The 17,830-nt window shown below is 28.4% G+C and overlaps 2 protein-coding genes and 1 non-coding gene across 3 annotated transcripts in view; 2 read left to right on the forward strand and 1 right to left on the reverse strand.

Moving 5' to 3' along the window:
* Positions 1-3,492: 3,492 nt before the first annotated feature.
* Positions 3,493-4,748, reverse strand: LOC129607510 (gamma-glutamyl hydrolase A-like). Its single transcript, XM_055518539.1, has one exon. The coding sequence runs from the start codon at positions 4,468-4,470 to the stop codon at positions 3,493-3,495; it is 978 nt and encodes a 325-aa protein (XP_055374514.1). The 5' UTR covers positions 4,471-4,748.
* A 1,557-nt stretch (positions 4,749-6,305) lies between these two features.
* The window catches only part of LOC129607511 (protein N-terminal glutamine amidohydrolase), a gene marked incomplete at its 5' end in the record, with an annotated part of 80,274 nt that continues 68,749 nt past the window's right edge, over positions 6,306-17,830 (forward strand). The window contains one exon of the mRNA XM_055518540.1: positions 6,306-6,473. Within this exon, the coding sequence (XP_055374515.1) occupies positions 6,306-6,473 (168 nt within the window). The remainder of the gene's footprint in view (positions 6,474-17,830) is intronic.
* Positions 10,954-11,025, forward strand: Trnah-gug (transfer RNA histidin (anticodon GUG)). The gene has a single exon. It is a non-coding gene; the product is annotated as a tRNA-His (tRNA).

Raw genomic sequence — 17,830 nt, forward strand, 5'->3', positions numbered from 1 at the left:
CACTGGCGACTTAGCCCCACCTGGGGCCAAGCCCTGGCCGCCCGTCGTAGGTCCAGATGACACTTGAACACTCCTTTCAGACATCCTTCATAATAGTTGGGTTGTGGGATTCTCTTGGTTTTTCAGACCTCCCTCACGTATAAAATATACAGTATTCACCGACATCGCTCTTGGGTTCTTTAGTCCTACATAAGCCTCCCCACCACGACAAGTGGAATCCCCCTAGGGGGTGAACACCAACTTTGTCTCCCTCTTATTAGACGCCAACACTTCACTGGCCTTTCAGAAAGACGGACCACGAGACGGAAAGGTTTACCTGCCTCATTTCCAACGGCCGATCCCAACACTCCTGCCACCAACGCCAAATTCGTTCACAAAGTACTAAAATTTGTACTGCAGTTATATAAAATTATTCAATTTAATTTGTATTAGTGCATGTATTTAGGCTATCCAATTTAATTATTTTAAAATTTCAGTCAAAATTACTTTTAGGTGATATTAAAAGGTAACAAAATTATAATTTTTATTTGGAAATTAAGCCAAATCCAACAAATAGGGTATAAGAACGAATTACATAAATTCACTTAACTTATTTCAATTGAAAATTTCAAAATAATCATGTTGTCAGGCTCATTAACCTTTACGATTTGAATTAACCATTTTAGAATTATAAAGTAATTAAAATATGTATTCAAAGTTGATAATGAATTTTTAAATGCTTAAAAACAAAAATTTAAAAATAACTTGCAAGTGCTATGATAACAAAAACCTTATCGCAAATCAATTGCTTGCTAGATCATTGAAGATTCTTGAAAATGTTATTCGAGTATGTCTTAAATGCCAGTAAAGCTTTAGCGCGTATGTGTACCTAAAATATAGTTCGAGTGCATTGCAATTTCACTTGTATTTATGAACCTAAAAACAAATGTTGTTTTCGGAATTGTCGACCGATACTTACCTATGATGCGCTGGAAGCTTTGTTAATATAAAACTTTTTATTGTGTTATAAACAATTTTTAGTGTATAGAGTGTTTTAAAATAGGCGGTAGCCAGTATCTGGGAGGGCATATGATTGCAACAAGATTGGTAGAACACAAAGGAAAGCACGTATCAGGAAAACTAGGTCGTCCTCTAAGGTTGTACAATACGGATTCTTTGAATGAATCCTTCCGTCTTCATATATTGGATAAATACGTTAAACATCAGGCTGCGACTGCCATTAAATTTAAGAAGGCATATCGGAACTATGTCGTTTTCCCAACAGAGAACAACAAGAGTATTACAAGCGAAAGTATTGGCAATGTGAAAGGCCTGTGAAATCCTTGAAAATTATCTAGATACCGCACGAAATCTTGCGATTGCGACACGCAGTCAGCTCTAGATTTACACAAAATATCGATGAAACTGGCTGGGCGCTGCTATACAAAACTACGTATAGTGTTCTTGTTATGACTTAAAACAATAATTATATTTTAATTTATGAAAATAATTTGACATTAAGTTCAAAATTAAAATATTCAAGCACTTTGTCAGTACATACATTCACCATTCTTTGTTTAGCCTCTCTTTTCACTGCTTGATGGTATCATACTTAAATGTACAACTGAATAGTGTACACACGCAAAAAAGAACGCGTTAAATATAAAACAGAGTCATATTTATGTTAAGTAAGTATATTATTGTTATAATAAATAACCAATATAAAATTAAATACATTAAAAACATAAATTCTAAAAAGAAAGAAAAAGCAACTTGTTTCAGAAACCAAAAACGAAAGAAAAGAGGAACAACAAAAAATTGTATTAACTTGGTGGTAGCACAGAAAATAATTTGGTTGATTTATTATCCTTGTATATAAGAAATTCGAGAAGTGACGACCTTTTAGATTCTAAGAAAATATTTTAATGCTATAAGGAGTATAAGGAAGTGAAAAAATAAAAGTGAAAGAAAAATGAGAGGCAAAAATACTATACTAATAAAATATTTAAATTGAACACACCTACTCTTTGTTTTTGTTAAAAACAAAAACTAAAAGAGAAATGAACAATTTATTCATTTTATTTACGCTTATATTTATTGTCTACCTGTACGTGTTTATATTTCACAACACAAATATTTGTGCTTGTGTGTATGTATAACTGAAAATCATTTTTTCAAAAAAATTAAATTCACATGTATAGCTACTTACAGATATAATATGAAGCGGAAGATTCCTCATAGTAAAAATTTACGATATAAACAATGTAGTTTACTATCATTAATACCGCCTTGTTAGTATAAAACTTCTAGTTGTGTTATAAAAAATTTTAAAGGTATATATAAAGTATTTCGGTTTTACTTTTATAAGAGAGGGTATTTCGGTTAGAACTTATAAGAGAGGGTTAAATTGTGCGAGGTAGTTAAAATATAATGAAAAGACTCGTACTTGATCAATGCTATCAAATCGTCCGACTTAATAATTTTGTAAAATCACTTACAACGAAACCCTTTTTTCTCCAAAACCTTTGTTGATTAAAAAATCTGCCGAACTTGGATATAAAGTACAAAACGAAAGTGACTTTGGAGACGAAATTCTCCATTTCCAGATTATTTGCTCAACGAGATACTATTTGCAGTCCTTGACTGTACGTAAATTCATAACTCTAGAATATTTCCTGCCGAGTCACTTGCAGGAACACATTTCTCGATTTGAAATCAGTGACGTACATTTTCGAATATCATAATATGCGGATAGTGCTGCTCAATAAATCGGCATTTCGTAAAATCACAACTTCGGACGTCACATTTACATAAATGTTAATGCCATAAGCATTGATTTTTTGATAAAAAAAACTTTACGACACCCTATACATAAAACAATTTCATGATTGCCACAACGTAAAAATAATATGTCATTAAATAATTAACCAAAGTAATTGTACTTAGTTAATAATAAAGAAATTAAGTCCAACAAACAAATGTAAGATGTATATAAGAATGTTAATAATTATTTTATTCTTAATAATCATTTAATTAGTTAAATATTCGTTGACTAAGAGATGAAATATAAAAACTCAATTCGTTTAGCTGTTAATTTTGATCTTCTATAGGACGTTGGAAATGAAATGAAATCGATTTGAATTATAGATTGGCGCTCATTCGATTTCTATGATCAATGATTAAAATGGCTGGCGTCCAAAGATAAAAATTGCCTTACAACATTCAAACATTTTGCATGAATGTTAGCATATCAAACTTTCTTTCTTTCATACCACCAAACAACATAATTGTGAAAAATGTTTCATGGGTAAATACTGCTTCGCCTTGCATGATAATACAACAAAACTCTGCATTAAACAAATTAATTTTATTAGTATTTTTAAATCTTAATAAGTATTAATAATTTTTGCTATTTGTTATATGTATAATATTATCAAAATTTCATAGTATACAGATAAGATTTCTTTTTTAAGAATAAAATTTTCATTTAAGTATTTACAATATTAATCACATTCAATTTGAATTATCAATTATCTCTTCATCAAAAAAATAAATTTGTTCAAATGCTGAATTATTTTTAGCCGTATATTCTGGTCTATAATTATATATTAAATAATTTTGTTCTTCCAGTTCTGAACTAAATGAATTGAAATTTTTTCGTGATTCATTAATAAAGAAATTAGCAAAATATTGTGATGCTAAAATTACATCTGGATCATGATTAATATTACGATTTCTAACAAATTCATATATATTTTTTTCTGGATGAAATTGTACACCATAAAATGGATATTTTTTATGTTCAATTATTGAAATAAATTCTAATCCATTCTGATCAATATTTTTACTTAAAACTTTCCATATTTTATTTAATTTAAATTTTTCCATTGTTGATTCTGTTATACACCATTTATGAAAATTTGCTGTTGCATTTTTTGTTTCTAAAGTGTATCGAATATTTTTTGGTATATTACCAAATAATTTACTATTATTATATGTTCTTGTAAAATTTAATGGAATTGATTGTGCTTGTGATGTACATGCTGTACGAATTTCAATATTATTTGCTGACATATATGCTAATAATTCAAAACCTAAACATGTACCCCATATTGGCATATAAATACCATTTTTATTCATTTCAATTATTTTTTTATATATAATTGCACCAGCTTCTGCATAACCATTACGATTAGTAAAATAAACAGCACCACCTGGTAATAGTACACCATTAATATTTTTTAAAATATTTTCATAATATTCTTCATTTTTTCCAATGAATATTGGTACAGCTCTTCCGCCAGCTCCTTCAACATATTTTATATAAGATGCCGCAATATAACTTGTTTTATCTGGATATTGTAAAAGACGTTTTGTTGTTAATTCTTGTGATAAAATGCCAATAATTGGACGATTATTTAATTTAATTAATGAGCTAGCATCAAAATTTGAAATTAAAATTAATAATAATGGTATTGAAAGTAATTTCATTTTAAAATTTAGAACTTCAAATTTTTATATTATTCTTTCTAATAATTATTTTGTTTTATTATAATTTTTTTTCCTTTGAATTTAATTTCACTCTTTTGTAAATTTTTTGTAACGTATCATAAAAATGCGGTCAATCAGTTTTAACCCATCCAGAGAAATACCGCTGTATACTGGCCACAAAATAAATTTATAAAACTAAGTATGTATAACAATTTTTTTTTTAATTTTGCATTCTATTTAAAACGACCGGCACGTTAAGAAATACCCTTTCAATTCCGTTTTCGGTAAATAACTAAAAAAGAAAAACAAATTTTAAAATTACAATCAAAATAAAACAAAAAAAAAACTTTTGCGAGCACACATAAATTTTACTCAAATTTGATTATATTTGAAGAGAGCATGAAGTGTAGTTCATTTTATCGTTTTTTATTCAAGTAAAATAATTTACAACTACAATATTATTTCTTGTGTTCTATGGTGTTCTCTGTGTACTTACTCACTGATATTCGAATTTGTCTTTTGCAATCAATAAGGTTAAGGTTTTTATATCGGAAACTCGAACCGCCAACTGAAGAACGATTGTACAATCATTAGGAATGAAAACTAATGTACGATTTACTTCATAAAGCAATTTAAATTGTATATTATAGAAAATAAATCAAGTTGACTTTAGACTTCATTTTAAACATAAGTCCGCCCTCTATGCCAAAAATACTGATCTATGTATATATTAAGTATAATTTGTCTTTGCAATATCAAATCTCTTAAAGTACTGTGGAAAAACAAAAAAAATTAATTAAATTCTTGATAAAATATTGTTTTAAAGATAGCAATATAAATATTTGAAATCTCACTCATTTATAAGAGCACTTTCAACTTAAACATACGTCAAATGTCATATTTTTATGTCATAAAATGCATTATTTAAAATCAATTGTAATTTATTATTTTATTACTTTTATACAATATTATTACATAATATAAGCATAATACAAGTATATGTGAGGCTATATCATACACATATATGTGTATATAATGCCCGAAAGTATTGAAACCGAAATAAAAATCTCATTGTTTTGTACTTTTGATTTACATATGCATGTAGTAAATTTTGTATTACACTTACCGCTATTAAAATGAAATATGCGGGACAGAACGAAGTTAAATTTGATATTAAATATTTTTTTTTTGATAAATTATCAAATTTGATTCATTCATTTATGTCCGTATTAAAATAGAGTATAACTTTGAATACGCTAATAAATTTTTAAATTACAGACGATGTGTGTGTGTGTTATGCATACTTAAGGTTATGTGGATTTTTATATTATATTGAAATACTAATAAGTTTCACTTATTAATCAAAATTTACAATTAAAATTGTAATGGAAGTATATTATACCTTATTGTGAGTCAGTGAGAGGGGTCCAGTAAATTCCACAGCTCTAAACCCTGCGTAAACTTTTTATTTGGAACAATTTACCAGCGATCGGTAATCTAATTCTTTCGGCAGCATTACCGCAGCAGTGTCTTTGAAATTTTTCAAACTATCCGAATTGATTAATATATTTTCTCATTAAATTTCAACTCTCAATACAACCTCAATCTCCTCTTCGCGAAGTAGCTATATTAAAGTCCGTATATAGTATACTTGCCCAACCGATCTTCCAACGTCCCCTAAAACTACACCCTCTCAATAGGTTGCAGAATGGGTCTGATTAAATGGACCCGTTTTGTCGTCATTTTTCATGAACAATTGTTTGTGCATAATATAAGAAAATCTCAATATTTCTCAATTAAGAGCAAAAATAAATTTGTTGTTTCCTTTTTTTTATATTTTTGTTTTTAGTGAAGAGAACGTATGGAAATTATGTGAACAAGTGAAAAAAACAAGACCCGAAGAACTATCAAAATGTTATGCTGTTTTTGTATCAAATGAAGGTAGAACAGTTCCATTATGGAGACAAAAAGCTGGAAGAGGAGATGATCAAGTTGTTATTTGGGTAAGTAATTTAAAAATATTTCATTAAATTCCAAAATCATACTCAAATTTTAATTCCAATATCTAACAAATCATTATAGTATTATTGCTGAATTCTTAAATTAAAATACAATATACTGATTAATTATCTAGTATAGCTACAAATGTTATAACAACTGTTTCCATTCACGCTAATTTATTGAAATTTACAGTCAATCGAATATGCCAAAAACCACGATAATTTATTTGTTTTCAATTATTTTGGATATTATATGAGATTTGCAATATCGGTATGAAAATCTCAATTCATTTGTGATTTAGTACAGTGGATTTAAGAACACCATATATTTTAGTTTTAGTGTCTGTATGTATATTTCATTTGACCTGAATCTATAGATGAATACCAAAAAATATAGGATAAATAGGCTACAATTTAGCATTAGAAAATTATTTAAGTGTGTATTAAAAGAGCGTGTGTATTAAATTATGAGCAAATATTTGCCATACCATGCAATAAAATTTTAATTTGGTTATTGTCAAAAATTTTTTATTAAACCATAAAATCGTATAACCATTATACTCGTATATTGTGGTTAATTTTAATTTTTGATAATTAGTGTCTACTCTTTCACATAAACTGCATTCATTCAAGCGAAGAATCAAAATTTTCAAATCGAATAATTGTTCTTCTATAAATATTCGCCCTCTTTTTTAATTAGGGACACTTTTGATTTCAAAAAGAGAGTATTTGGTATATAAAAGAGCAAGTATATGCTCCAAAAAATTTGATCTACTCTCAATTACACACAGTTCGATTTGGGGTAGTGGTTACGTACTCTTGTCGATAGATGGCTTTAATGTCAACTTTTTAATCATTTTTACTCCCGCGTAATAAAATTCATAATCTATCTAATTAAAAACTTCTTTTAAAGCTACTCACTTTTACACTGTTTTACGATGAAAACAATTCTGAGATCATTGAAGTAATTCTGAAGAGATTATTGAGAATTCTGAGAATCTTGAAGTAATATTAAAAATAACATTAATTATTTTTTACTTTAATGTTATGGTACCAATGTCAAATACATAACATTTATTTTATATTAACATTAAATTATTCCATAACGTTTAATCCAGACCATTATTTTATTTTTCAAATATCAAAAATGACAATGAATACAATACCATAAACAGTCGTTCGTTATTTTCTTAAAAATATTGTAAGAAAACTAATATGTGCATCGTATATATTGTGCTAACCTACACATCCATACTTGCATATACATCCGACTGTACGAAGAAAACAATATATTTTAAATTAGATCACAATATCATCAGGAGGATTTAATTAAAAAAAAGAAGATTAAATCAAATAGATTTGGCTTTTCTACATTTTATCCCTGGTAAAAACTCTTATAAAAATTAAAGAGAAAGAGGGAGTGAGTAAGAGAGCTGAACCAAAATATTTTCACTCTTTTATTATAATTTATTATCCTTACTTGCTGTGATAAAATTTAGAAAGTATGCATGTGTGTGAATTTAGTATAAAAACTATGAAAAAATTAATATTAACATAAGCGTATATATGTACTTATATTTCACTATGCACTATATTTATACCCATGCGAACGTATATTCGAAAAGTCTCTATTATAAATTTTCCGTTCTGTTCGTAATGCTGATCAATATCGAATTCTGAGTCGGTTTAGCCAAATGTCTGTCTATCCGTTCGCAAAAGTATAGCTTGAGTAAGCGATAACTTAAACAATAATTGAGGGAAGTTACCCATATTTTCACAGCTGATTTATAATAACACATGCCAGTACCCTATTCAAATTAAATATGATAGTTCGGGTACCTTCCATGTAACTTAAAAAATCAGGAATTATTAAAACCATACTACCGAAATTTTACCCGGATAAATGCGGTAGTATGGCTATTATTTTCGATAAACGTCGTTGAGATCGTATACATGTTCGCATAATTGCTGAAACGGATCAAATTTATTCGCCCCTATATCTGAAAGTAACAATCGTGAAATTTGCGACAGTAAAAACTTTAAATGAAATTAAAAAAAAATGTTCTTATATTTCAAATGCTTTTGGCAATTCTGTAATATCGTATCCATCGTTTTCAATGGGATGGAATAAAAGCAAAAAAAATAATATTTAAAAATTCTCATGAATTTTAATCATTTTTAATTAAAAAATATGCTAAAGAATGTGTGAGCGTGTTTTTTTTTTGATTTTTTTTAATTTTTGTTTTTGTATTCGAAAGTTATGGTTTTTAGTAATTATTTTACCAATTGAGTTTTTCTTTTGTTTTATTTCAATATTATTATACATTTTATTTTGTTCTTAAATTGAAATTTATAATTGAAGTCTGTAATGCGAGTAATGAACACATATTTATAGAGCCAGTAATAGAGCTTGTATGCACTTAGTGATTTTCATTTTAAAAGAAAAATGGCTCAAGCCGAAGAAATTATTCTTCAAGATTCTTCGTGCTGGGTTCAGGAACGCAGAAATGTCGATGGAAATGAGGGGGCCAGGAAAGAGCGAGATTAGAAATGAGGACTGCCGCTGCAGCAACGTTCAGTACTGCAGTCCTTGAAAAAGTTGAAAAACATTATAGATGAGGAAACTAGGAGAAGAAGTGAACTTGTGCAACGACAAGAGTCCTGCAGCCGAAGAGGAACGGTACAAGAACGAGGGGTCTTCTGGCATTGAGCATGGTAAACCTCAGTATTGAGGGTGACATTTTGACGGAACACTGTTTATTGGGAAAGATGGCAAAAAAACTGGGCATTTCCTCGCCGGATGTTAACCGAGAATGCTGGGACATCGGAGTAGAGAAGTACGCCGATAAACTTTCCCCACGCGAAAGAAAAGTTGCTTTTTACGAGGTTTGATGGATTGATGGACTCTTCGGGAGCGCCAGTGGGAGATCCACTGAAATTAATTAAAATACTTGGATAGATTTAGTAGGGAAAAGTGTGTCGTGGCGGCATGCCGATGGGGCTTGTGTTGGTCAGGTGCTGGGTGGCAGTGTTTGGAATGCAACGACTTCTCTATAACTAAACTAAACGAAACTGATATTATTTATTAAAATAAAAATTTGTACCATTTTGCACGCTTGTCGGCTATTGCGCAAATAAATTAGTTAAGTCATTTAATCATAATATCGGCAGATATTTTCTTTATACACGCTTTGTACAAGCTTTGTAACTTATTAGCAACATTTCAACTACAAAGAACTTTTCAAAATAATTGTAATTTTATGCAACATTTTCTTATTCATTTTAAATGTGCGGTTTGATTAAGTTGCAAACACGGCGCTCAACATAAAACGCGAATACAATTGCAATGCATTTGTAAACATTTTCGTTGTTTGTACCTAAACAAAGAAATCTGCAAAATAGAAATAAATAAACTTATCTACTAGATTTTAAAACATTAATGTTTATGATCAAAGAGAGCTTTTAAAAGTTTTCTTTATAAATAGCAGAGAAAAGCTTTTGCCACCTAAAAATATTACTACATACATGTATAGATTCTATTGAATAATTTTTGTGATTTCATTTTATGTTATCATGCTATACTTACGTATTATAACCACAAACATAATACGTTTATGAATATTTTATATAGAATAGAAAACTGGTTTTCAGGGATGGGACGTTTTGTTAGAAATTTAATTTAATTTTTTTTGTTCACATAATTAAATGCCAATTTAGGTACACAGTTTGAACTTTTTAATTAATTTTTGGTGTAAAAATTTCCGTCAGCACGTATTTTCAATAAGTATTTTAAGTATTACTTCTCTTGTATGATTACTTTTTAACATGTTATCACTTTTTAACAAAAATTTTAAAGTTTCATCCAATAATATTCACTGAAATTCGTTCATATATCGTATGATTTTTTCTAAACCGAAATTTTATATCACAGCCTAACGAGCACACTAGTTCTTTAAACGGCCATATGATATGTAGTCAACTAAATTTTAATCTCCGATTATTGTTACGAACAGTAAAATTTACGAATTTGGGTGGATGGTAGCTATCGAATGACAACTTGAATTAATTACTTAATATTCAATTCTAAATCCTACCAATTATTGCTGTCTTCTTAGGGCTCTTTACAATGTATGAGTGCATTATGATTCATTCTTCACAGGTTTATCTATTTAAATATAAATAATTTTTTATTTTAAAAGGTAACAAAAATATATGTAGTAAAAATACTGCAAAGTTTTAAAAATAACAAACACTTTTACAACAAATTATACAAATAATAATGCTATTTCGGTTTTTATTTCTCTCTTTATTTAAAGACAAAAGTGAAAGCAATGGTTAATGATTAAATAAAAAATTGTTTTTGTTTAGCAATGTTTCCATGGCCTTAAATATTTTCTTTTGAAAATATTTCTCTTTTCTTTGTTTTTATTTCTACTTAAAATTGATTTTAAACATTTGGCAAACTATATTCATATTCCCAATAGCCGTGATCGTCTAGTGGTTAGGACCCTACGTTGTGGCCGTAGTAACCCAGGTTCGAATCCTGGTCACGGCAATGTTAAAAGCATTGTCACGGGGGAATTTTTTTTTTTTGTTTCAACTGAAAAATCATTTTCTCTTTTGATTGTAAAACTTCAGCTATGGCTAATTCTTAAATGGTAAATATTTTAATTAATATTATTGAAGAATTTTCTATTTTTTTTTCTATTTTTTCCTTAGAAACCTTACAAATCACAAAATTTAAGGAAATTAAATTTTTAAATTTCATTTATTATAACTAGGGTATTCAAGTGTTTAAACGATAGCTGGTAATATTAATAATGAATAATTATAAAGAGTCGTTTAAGCAAATATAATTAATGGATAAGTAAACAAAGTTAATTAGTCAACTTTTCAAAAGTTTTCTTTAAACTTGAAACGAAAAATCACTTTACTCCCATTTTATGTAAATTGTACTTAATTATCCTCAAATGTTCAATGAATTTTAATAGTTATTTGACAGAATGGTTAAACAAATTCACTCGTATCACCAACAATATTTTAAAAATCGTGGAATATTATGGAAAAACTTGCAAAGCAATCAAAAATTATATGCAATTGCACACTAGAATTACAGTTAGAAGAATTGAGAAATAGATAGCATTTTGAGGATTGTACTCTAGTAAAACTTCTTCAAGAAATACCTTGATCAAGAAAATTGTCTTTCAGTTCTTAAAGTGAAGCTGTGCGGGATCGATCTTCACCATATATTCTTAAGTTTATGAGAGAAGTAGAGTATAAATTGAGAGAGCTAAGGGTAAATTAGATAAGATTGAAGGGGCTATTAGAGGATAAACTTCGGCTGCTGAATCTCCATATCCACACTCTCACTGGAACCAGTTGATCTACAACAGCCATGATTAAACAGTTTTTCAGGATCTACTTAAATGGCTTAGAGATCAGTTTCAGTGCCGCCGTGTTCAGTGGCTTGCTGAGCTTCCACGCCTCTTGCTCTCCCAAGGAGTTTCCTCAGTGGATGTTTTGTTTTTTCTTAACTGCCTCTTACTCCACATATTGCCTGTCCGCAATGCTTTTTGCCCACCTATATTTTGGCTTTTCCTCCTTCGAACTCTATTCTTCCAGATTTCGACCGATCCTCTCCAAATTTCTAATCGAGAACCGATGTTCCATGAAAGGGTAAAAATTTTGAAGAATTTTTTTTTACCCAACCTACTTGGGACTCAAATGGCAGACAAAATTTATTCCATTCTCAGTTATCCCGAACCTTTTCATCCCGAATTTTTTCTAATTTATCGAATTCAAATGTAAATGATATGAAAAGTTTTATGTAGGTGAAAAAATACCAAATAAAACAAACAATAAAAATCGAATAAGAAGAAATTAAAATTGAACACACAATTTATAAATTATTAATTAAAAAAACATCTTGAAAAAAGCTAGAGAAAATTTTGCGAAAAATCTATCAAACTGGTTGAATTCGAAAGGATTGTAACTTACATACGTCTATTTTTCCTTAAAATACTTAAATAAGTTGAAAAGTAATCAAAACATCGATTGTGTGTTTGTAACGTACCCTTGAATATTTTATCCTTGTTAATGAACCTGGAAATTTTATGCTTATTATATAATTATCTTAAATCTGAAAGTAAAAAATATTAAAATATTTTTATTAGGAAAATTTTTACTGAAACCTTAAGGGGATTGTTTTTTTTTCCTCCTTTTGTTTGTTCCTTAAAGATTTTTTTTTTCTCTTCCAAATAGTTATAAAATTTTCGAAAGATATTTGGGGTTTTGATGTTGGTTTTTTTGCCGGTCTTTTTTTTCTGTTTTTTGTTAATCTTCTACCATCTACAAAAAAAAAATTAATATCAACCAACTTTCTGGAATCTAAAAAATTATTTTAATTTATATGAAAAGAAAGTCATTAGCGATAATTAAGAAAATATCAAATTTACCGATCTAAAAGTCTAAAAAAACCAAAATAATAAGAAAATAAAAAATAATTCTTGGAATAATTTTAATGAATTTTACATTTTTAACGATAATAATTGGTAATTGTACGGGACGTTACAGTCACTGACTGAAGACTTTTCGGAAGCTTTCGATCTGGATAAGGTCTTACTTTAATGACTTTATAGCTATAAACTAAGGCGTGTTATAGACTCCATCAAGGTATTTTACTTCTGCAATGTACGTAATTTCATTTTTTCATTTTCTTTCTTTTATATAAATCTAAATTCCCTCTCTCTCTCTCCGTAAGTTGATTGACTCCGCATTGCGTTGTGAGGAACATGTTTGTCTTTATCGGTTGCGTGATTTCAGTATTAATCACTGTTATTTATGTGGTTCGGTCTAAAAAGTGTTTGTCGCTAAAAATATGAAATTTCAGTGAAAAATATTCTCTGTATAGGAAATAATATCGTAATTTAAATAAAAATTGAAAATATATAAGAGAATATTTCCGATAATTCTTCTATTTCCTTAAGTATACAAGTCTCTTTAGAACTTTTGTTGCCATATTTGAAACACAAAGAAATCATACACACACAACAAAATATTATAGAAAGAATTTTCACATTCTTTGCAGAATTATATCGTAAAATTTTAGAATTTAAATCGTTTCACATAATATAAATTTAAAAAATGTTTCCTGATTCCCATTATTTTTCAAATTTAATCAAAAAAAATTCAACTGTAATCGAAAACGTTTTTTAACACAAAATTAAAATGAAGTCGAAAATTTCGGGAAAAAACTATTAGATGTTCTCATAAAAGTCGTTAACTTTAATAAAAAAAAACGTCCCTTTTCTTTTTACCTTTATAAAACAAAAAAATTTATATGAAATAAGACAGGGTAATTTTTAGGCTTAAGTCTTGAATCTACCAATATTTTTAACCAGAGGTTAAATTATAGTTAGCGGAACTTGTTTTTTAAAATTAATTAAATTGGCTTTGCCCTATGTGACCGAAATGCTGTTCTACACTTTCTTCCATTTGTAATTCTACTCCACTTCCTTTCATTTGTGATTTTAACTGAATTTTTTATTCGAAAAGCGAGAGTTTAGTTTAACTAACTACGTAGCGGTTCGGTACGTACATAGATTTTCAAATTAAAAGATATCTTTAATGTTTGCACGAGATTTATTTAATTATCTCAGTGACAAGATTAGAGAAGGAAGAGCGCGCCGATCTTCTATGATACTTTATGCTGTTCGGAGAATACTAGTTTTTTGTTAAGATTCTTACCTTCCCTGGTATTTATTACGACTGTACTTTCTTTAATCTTTGCTCTTCACTCCATTCACTCATCCCTTTAGTTTGAAATTCAAAGAGAAATTCTCCTAAGTATATACTCTCAAAATAGACTAAGAGTGGAACAGACTGAAAGAGAATTTAAAGAACTTTCTCTCCCTCTCTCAGGTAGAAGTCTAATACAAAAATATTTAAGAATTTAATTGAAAATTTTCGAAATCATCCTGTCGTCTTCTCGATATTGTTGCAAAATAAATAAATACGTATGTAAGTTAAGCGCTTATGAGACCGTCAAAATTCTATTTTAAAAATAAAATGAAATAGAACCTTAAAAATGAGGGAATAATATTGAGAAAATTTATAATTCGTTAAGAAAATATTTTCAAAAAAACAAAAACAAATTCCATTTTGTTTTTTTGTTTTGCTCTTTTTCTTTTTATTAAACCAATTTCTACTGTGGATGAAAGAGATCCCAAAAAATAATAAAACGGAAAATAAAAAACCGATCTTTTCTTTTTATGGAATCTTTTTCAAGTGGGATCCTTGTATATATTGATTTTGCCTCAATCAAAAAGAATCTAAGATTCTTTGAAGTTTTATTATTATTTTTTATTTAGGTTTTTTTTTTCAAAAAATAATAAAAAACAATCCTTCAAAAATGTGTTAAGGAATATTAAAGTAAATTATCCATAAAAGTTAATATAGTTTAAAATTATTGTTTTTTCTTTTTGTAAAATATTGGGGCCCGCCTTTATTAACTATAAATATTTCAATTTCTTTCTTACCATAATAATTTCCTTGAAATTTATATGACTTTTCGATAAATTCTTAAATGTCTCTTTAGTCCGAGTTTCTCAATATTTAAAAATTTAATTTTGAGAACTGAAATTTAAGAAAAATAAACTGTCAAGTAGTGACCATTACAATATTGATAAGGAATTTTAAATTTAATAATGTTTAAATTGGTTATTGTAACTCAGACTTTGTTGTAACAAACCATATTGCTCTGGATAATTTGCATAATACAATTAAAATTCGAACACATAATTTTGTTGCCTCAACAATGGGTAACACTTAGTGTCTTCTTCTAGTCACATACTTACTAAAATTTTCTCTTAACTATATCTTGTTCTCTCTTGTTACTTTTTTAAATCATATTTATTTATGTTTCATATGTCATTATTACAGTTATTTGACACTCTCCGCATATTAATTCCCGTCAACGCTGTCACAAGAGAAGATTTATCTTCAAAATGAAGACTTTTGGGTTATATTTATTGTGTTGTTGTCAAAATGAAGATTTTATTTAAAAAAAATTCTAATCTATTTGGCAGCATTGATTCCCATAAAGCTATAAGTCAAACTTTATACGCCAAGAATTCATAAAAATTTTGTTTGATTTCATTTTTGAAAAATGAAGAATGTTTTGAAGAAAACACAAAAGCGAGATTTCTCAGAGAACAGAAAATTTTATACGTAGTTTGACAACTGAACTCTGCATTATTGAGATAAACAGAATTTTAGTTTTCAAATGAATAAGGAGGCATATGAAATTGTTGCAAATGCGAAAATTATAAACATTTTGTTCGAACCTAATTGGTATTCTGACAAAATCTTACATAAGAACATTCAAAGAAAATATGGAAATGGTCTGTTAAATTCAACAACACTATTGTAGAGAGAAAAACCAATTAATATTGAAGATATTTCCGTACAAAATCTGAAAATTTACTTTAAAATAATTGTAATCTTTGATATTTTTACCTTAATATCACATTAAAATTTCTTTAATTAACCACAGTATAAGTATGCATCTTAATTTCACAAAAATCTAAACATATTACAATTTTCTGTTACAAAATATTTTACTTAACACAAATTCATAATATAAATTCAACAGTAAATATCATAATTAATTGAATAAAATATTGTTTTACAAGGAAAATAAACTTTTACCTACACACACACACACACATTTTTATTCTATAATAATATCCGCTTTTGTTGAAAATTTCCCCTATATATACAGTGCATAATAATATACCATTTCTTAAAATAAAATATGTATATACTTACATGAAGTATACTCTTATAATATTTGTTGCACAAAGTAAAATTGCATATTTTATTGCAGACACTATATGTATATATTATGGGCACTCATGCATAACATAATATGGAATGTAGTTATATACACACTTATTCGTACATTAACTTTATTGTAACATTTATCCATATACGACCTACATGAAGGTAGTAGCTCTATGTAAAACATCAACACAAATAAATTCATTGTAATATTTTTAACAATTTCTATTCATTACACTATATATACAATGTCTATATACACAAATACCCGTGCTTTTATTTTATATAGTAGTTATGTTAAAAAAAATAAGTAACTTGTAAAAGAAAATATATTGCATAAAAGAGTTGTTCTAATTTAACAGGATAACAATAAAAGGATTAACAGACAAAAAAAGGGGAATAAGGATATATGAAAGAATAGATAAATAACGTTATCACATGAAAGCATTATTTATTTTAAACAAAGGTAACATGTGTGTTATTTTGAGATTAAAAAAAAATTACATACGAATACATACACACGCAAATGTAAAGAAAGTGAGCGTAAATTTAATAACCATCACTTTTCTATTTAAACTCCTTCACTTTATTCTCTTTAAATTACATTAAAAGACATCTGGAAAAATACAAAAAAAAAAAATGAAAAAAACGTTAATGTCTTATACACTCTCTTCTTCTACACTGATAAGCTCAATTGAATTAAGAGAGCTTTAATTTACGTCGCATCTTCTGATAAGTGGATTTTAAGGCACAGTGACAAAATATAAATTCATCACTGTCATTAAAAATGCTTTCATCTTTAAATTTTTTCTTACATTCAATAAGAATTTAAAATATGTAAGTATGTAAGTATATATATATATATATATATATATATAATATACTTCTCTTCTATATATACTAGTGTTTGTAACGAAATCATAAGGCATGAGGTGGGTATCATAAATTTATTTTGAAGACAAGCTATGACAAGCTATGATTATTGGAGAGTAAATTATAGGAAGAAATATAGAAGTAGTTTATGAATCGAGAGCTGTTTTGTATAAATATCTCAGGTACAAATGTGGCTAAGTGCTCCACTTACACAAATCGTATTAAGGGTGTGACTTAGAACGTACGAGATAAGCGCAATTAGGTCACTCTTTACTGGGTGTCAGGCATATGGGCACAGGAGAAAATAAAGCAGCTTACGCGCTTGCGAGGAGCAAGGCTAATAAGCCTTCCTTAAGCCCTAAGACCTTTTGCGTAACCGGATCACATAGAGAGGAGGTGGTCACAATGTTGGAAAAGTTTTCCGGGACCGCTGAAAATCAAAGGATCTTCTCGGATATTAAGCATTAAAAAAAGACTGTAGGATTGGGCTTGAAAATTCCCATCAAGATCTTGCCAAACTTGGGGGCCACTTTAGAAGGCTGGAAAGTGTTAACACTTGCGGTGAGAAAGATTGGCAAGGGTCAGTACACTCTCTGGGAGAGTATGATGCTTCCGCTTATAGTAGAAGGGCAATATTGGAGGACTCT

The sequence above is a fragment of the Condylostylus longicornis genome, unplaced genomic scaffold, assembly GCF_029603195.1.
Source record: "Condylostylus longicornis isolate FDR11 unplaced genomic scaffold, ASM2960319v2 ptg000027l, whole genome shotgun sequence".
Classification (NCBI taxonomy): Eukaryota; Metazoa; Arthropoda; class Insecta; order Diptera; family Dolichopodidae; genus Condylostylus; species Condylostylus longicornis.

Bases quoted from the DNA above. Each gene is read 5' to 3' on its own strand.
- LOC129607510 (XM_055518539.1), bottom strand. From the start codon at position 4,470: ATGAAATTACTTTCAATACCATTATTATTAATTTTAATTTCAAATTTT.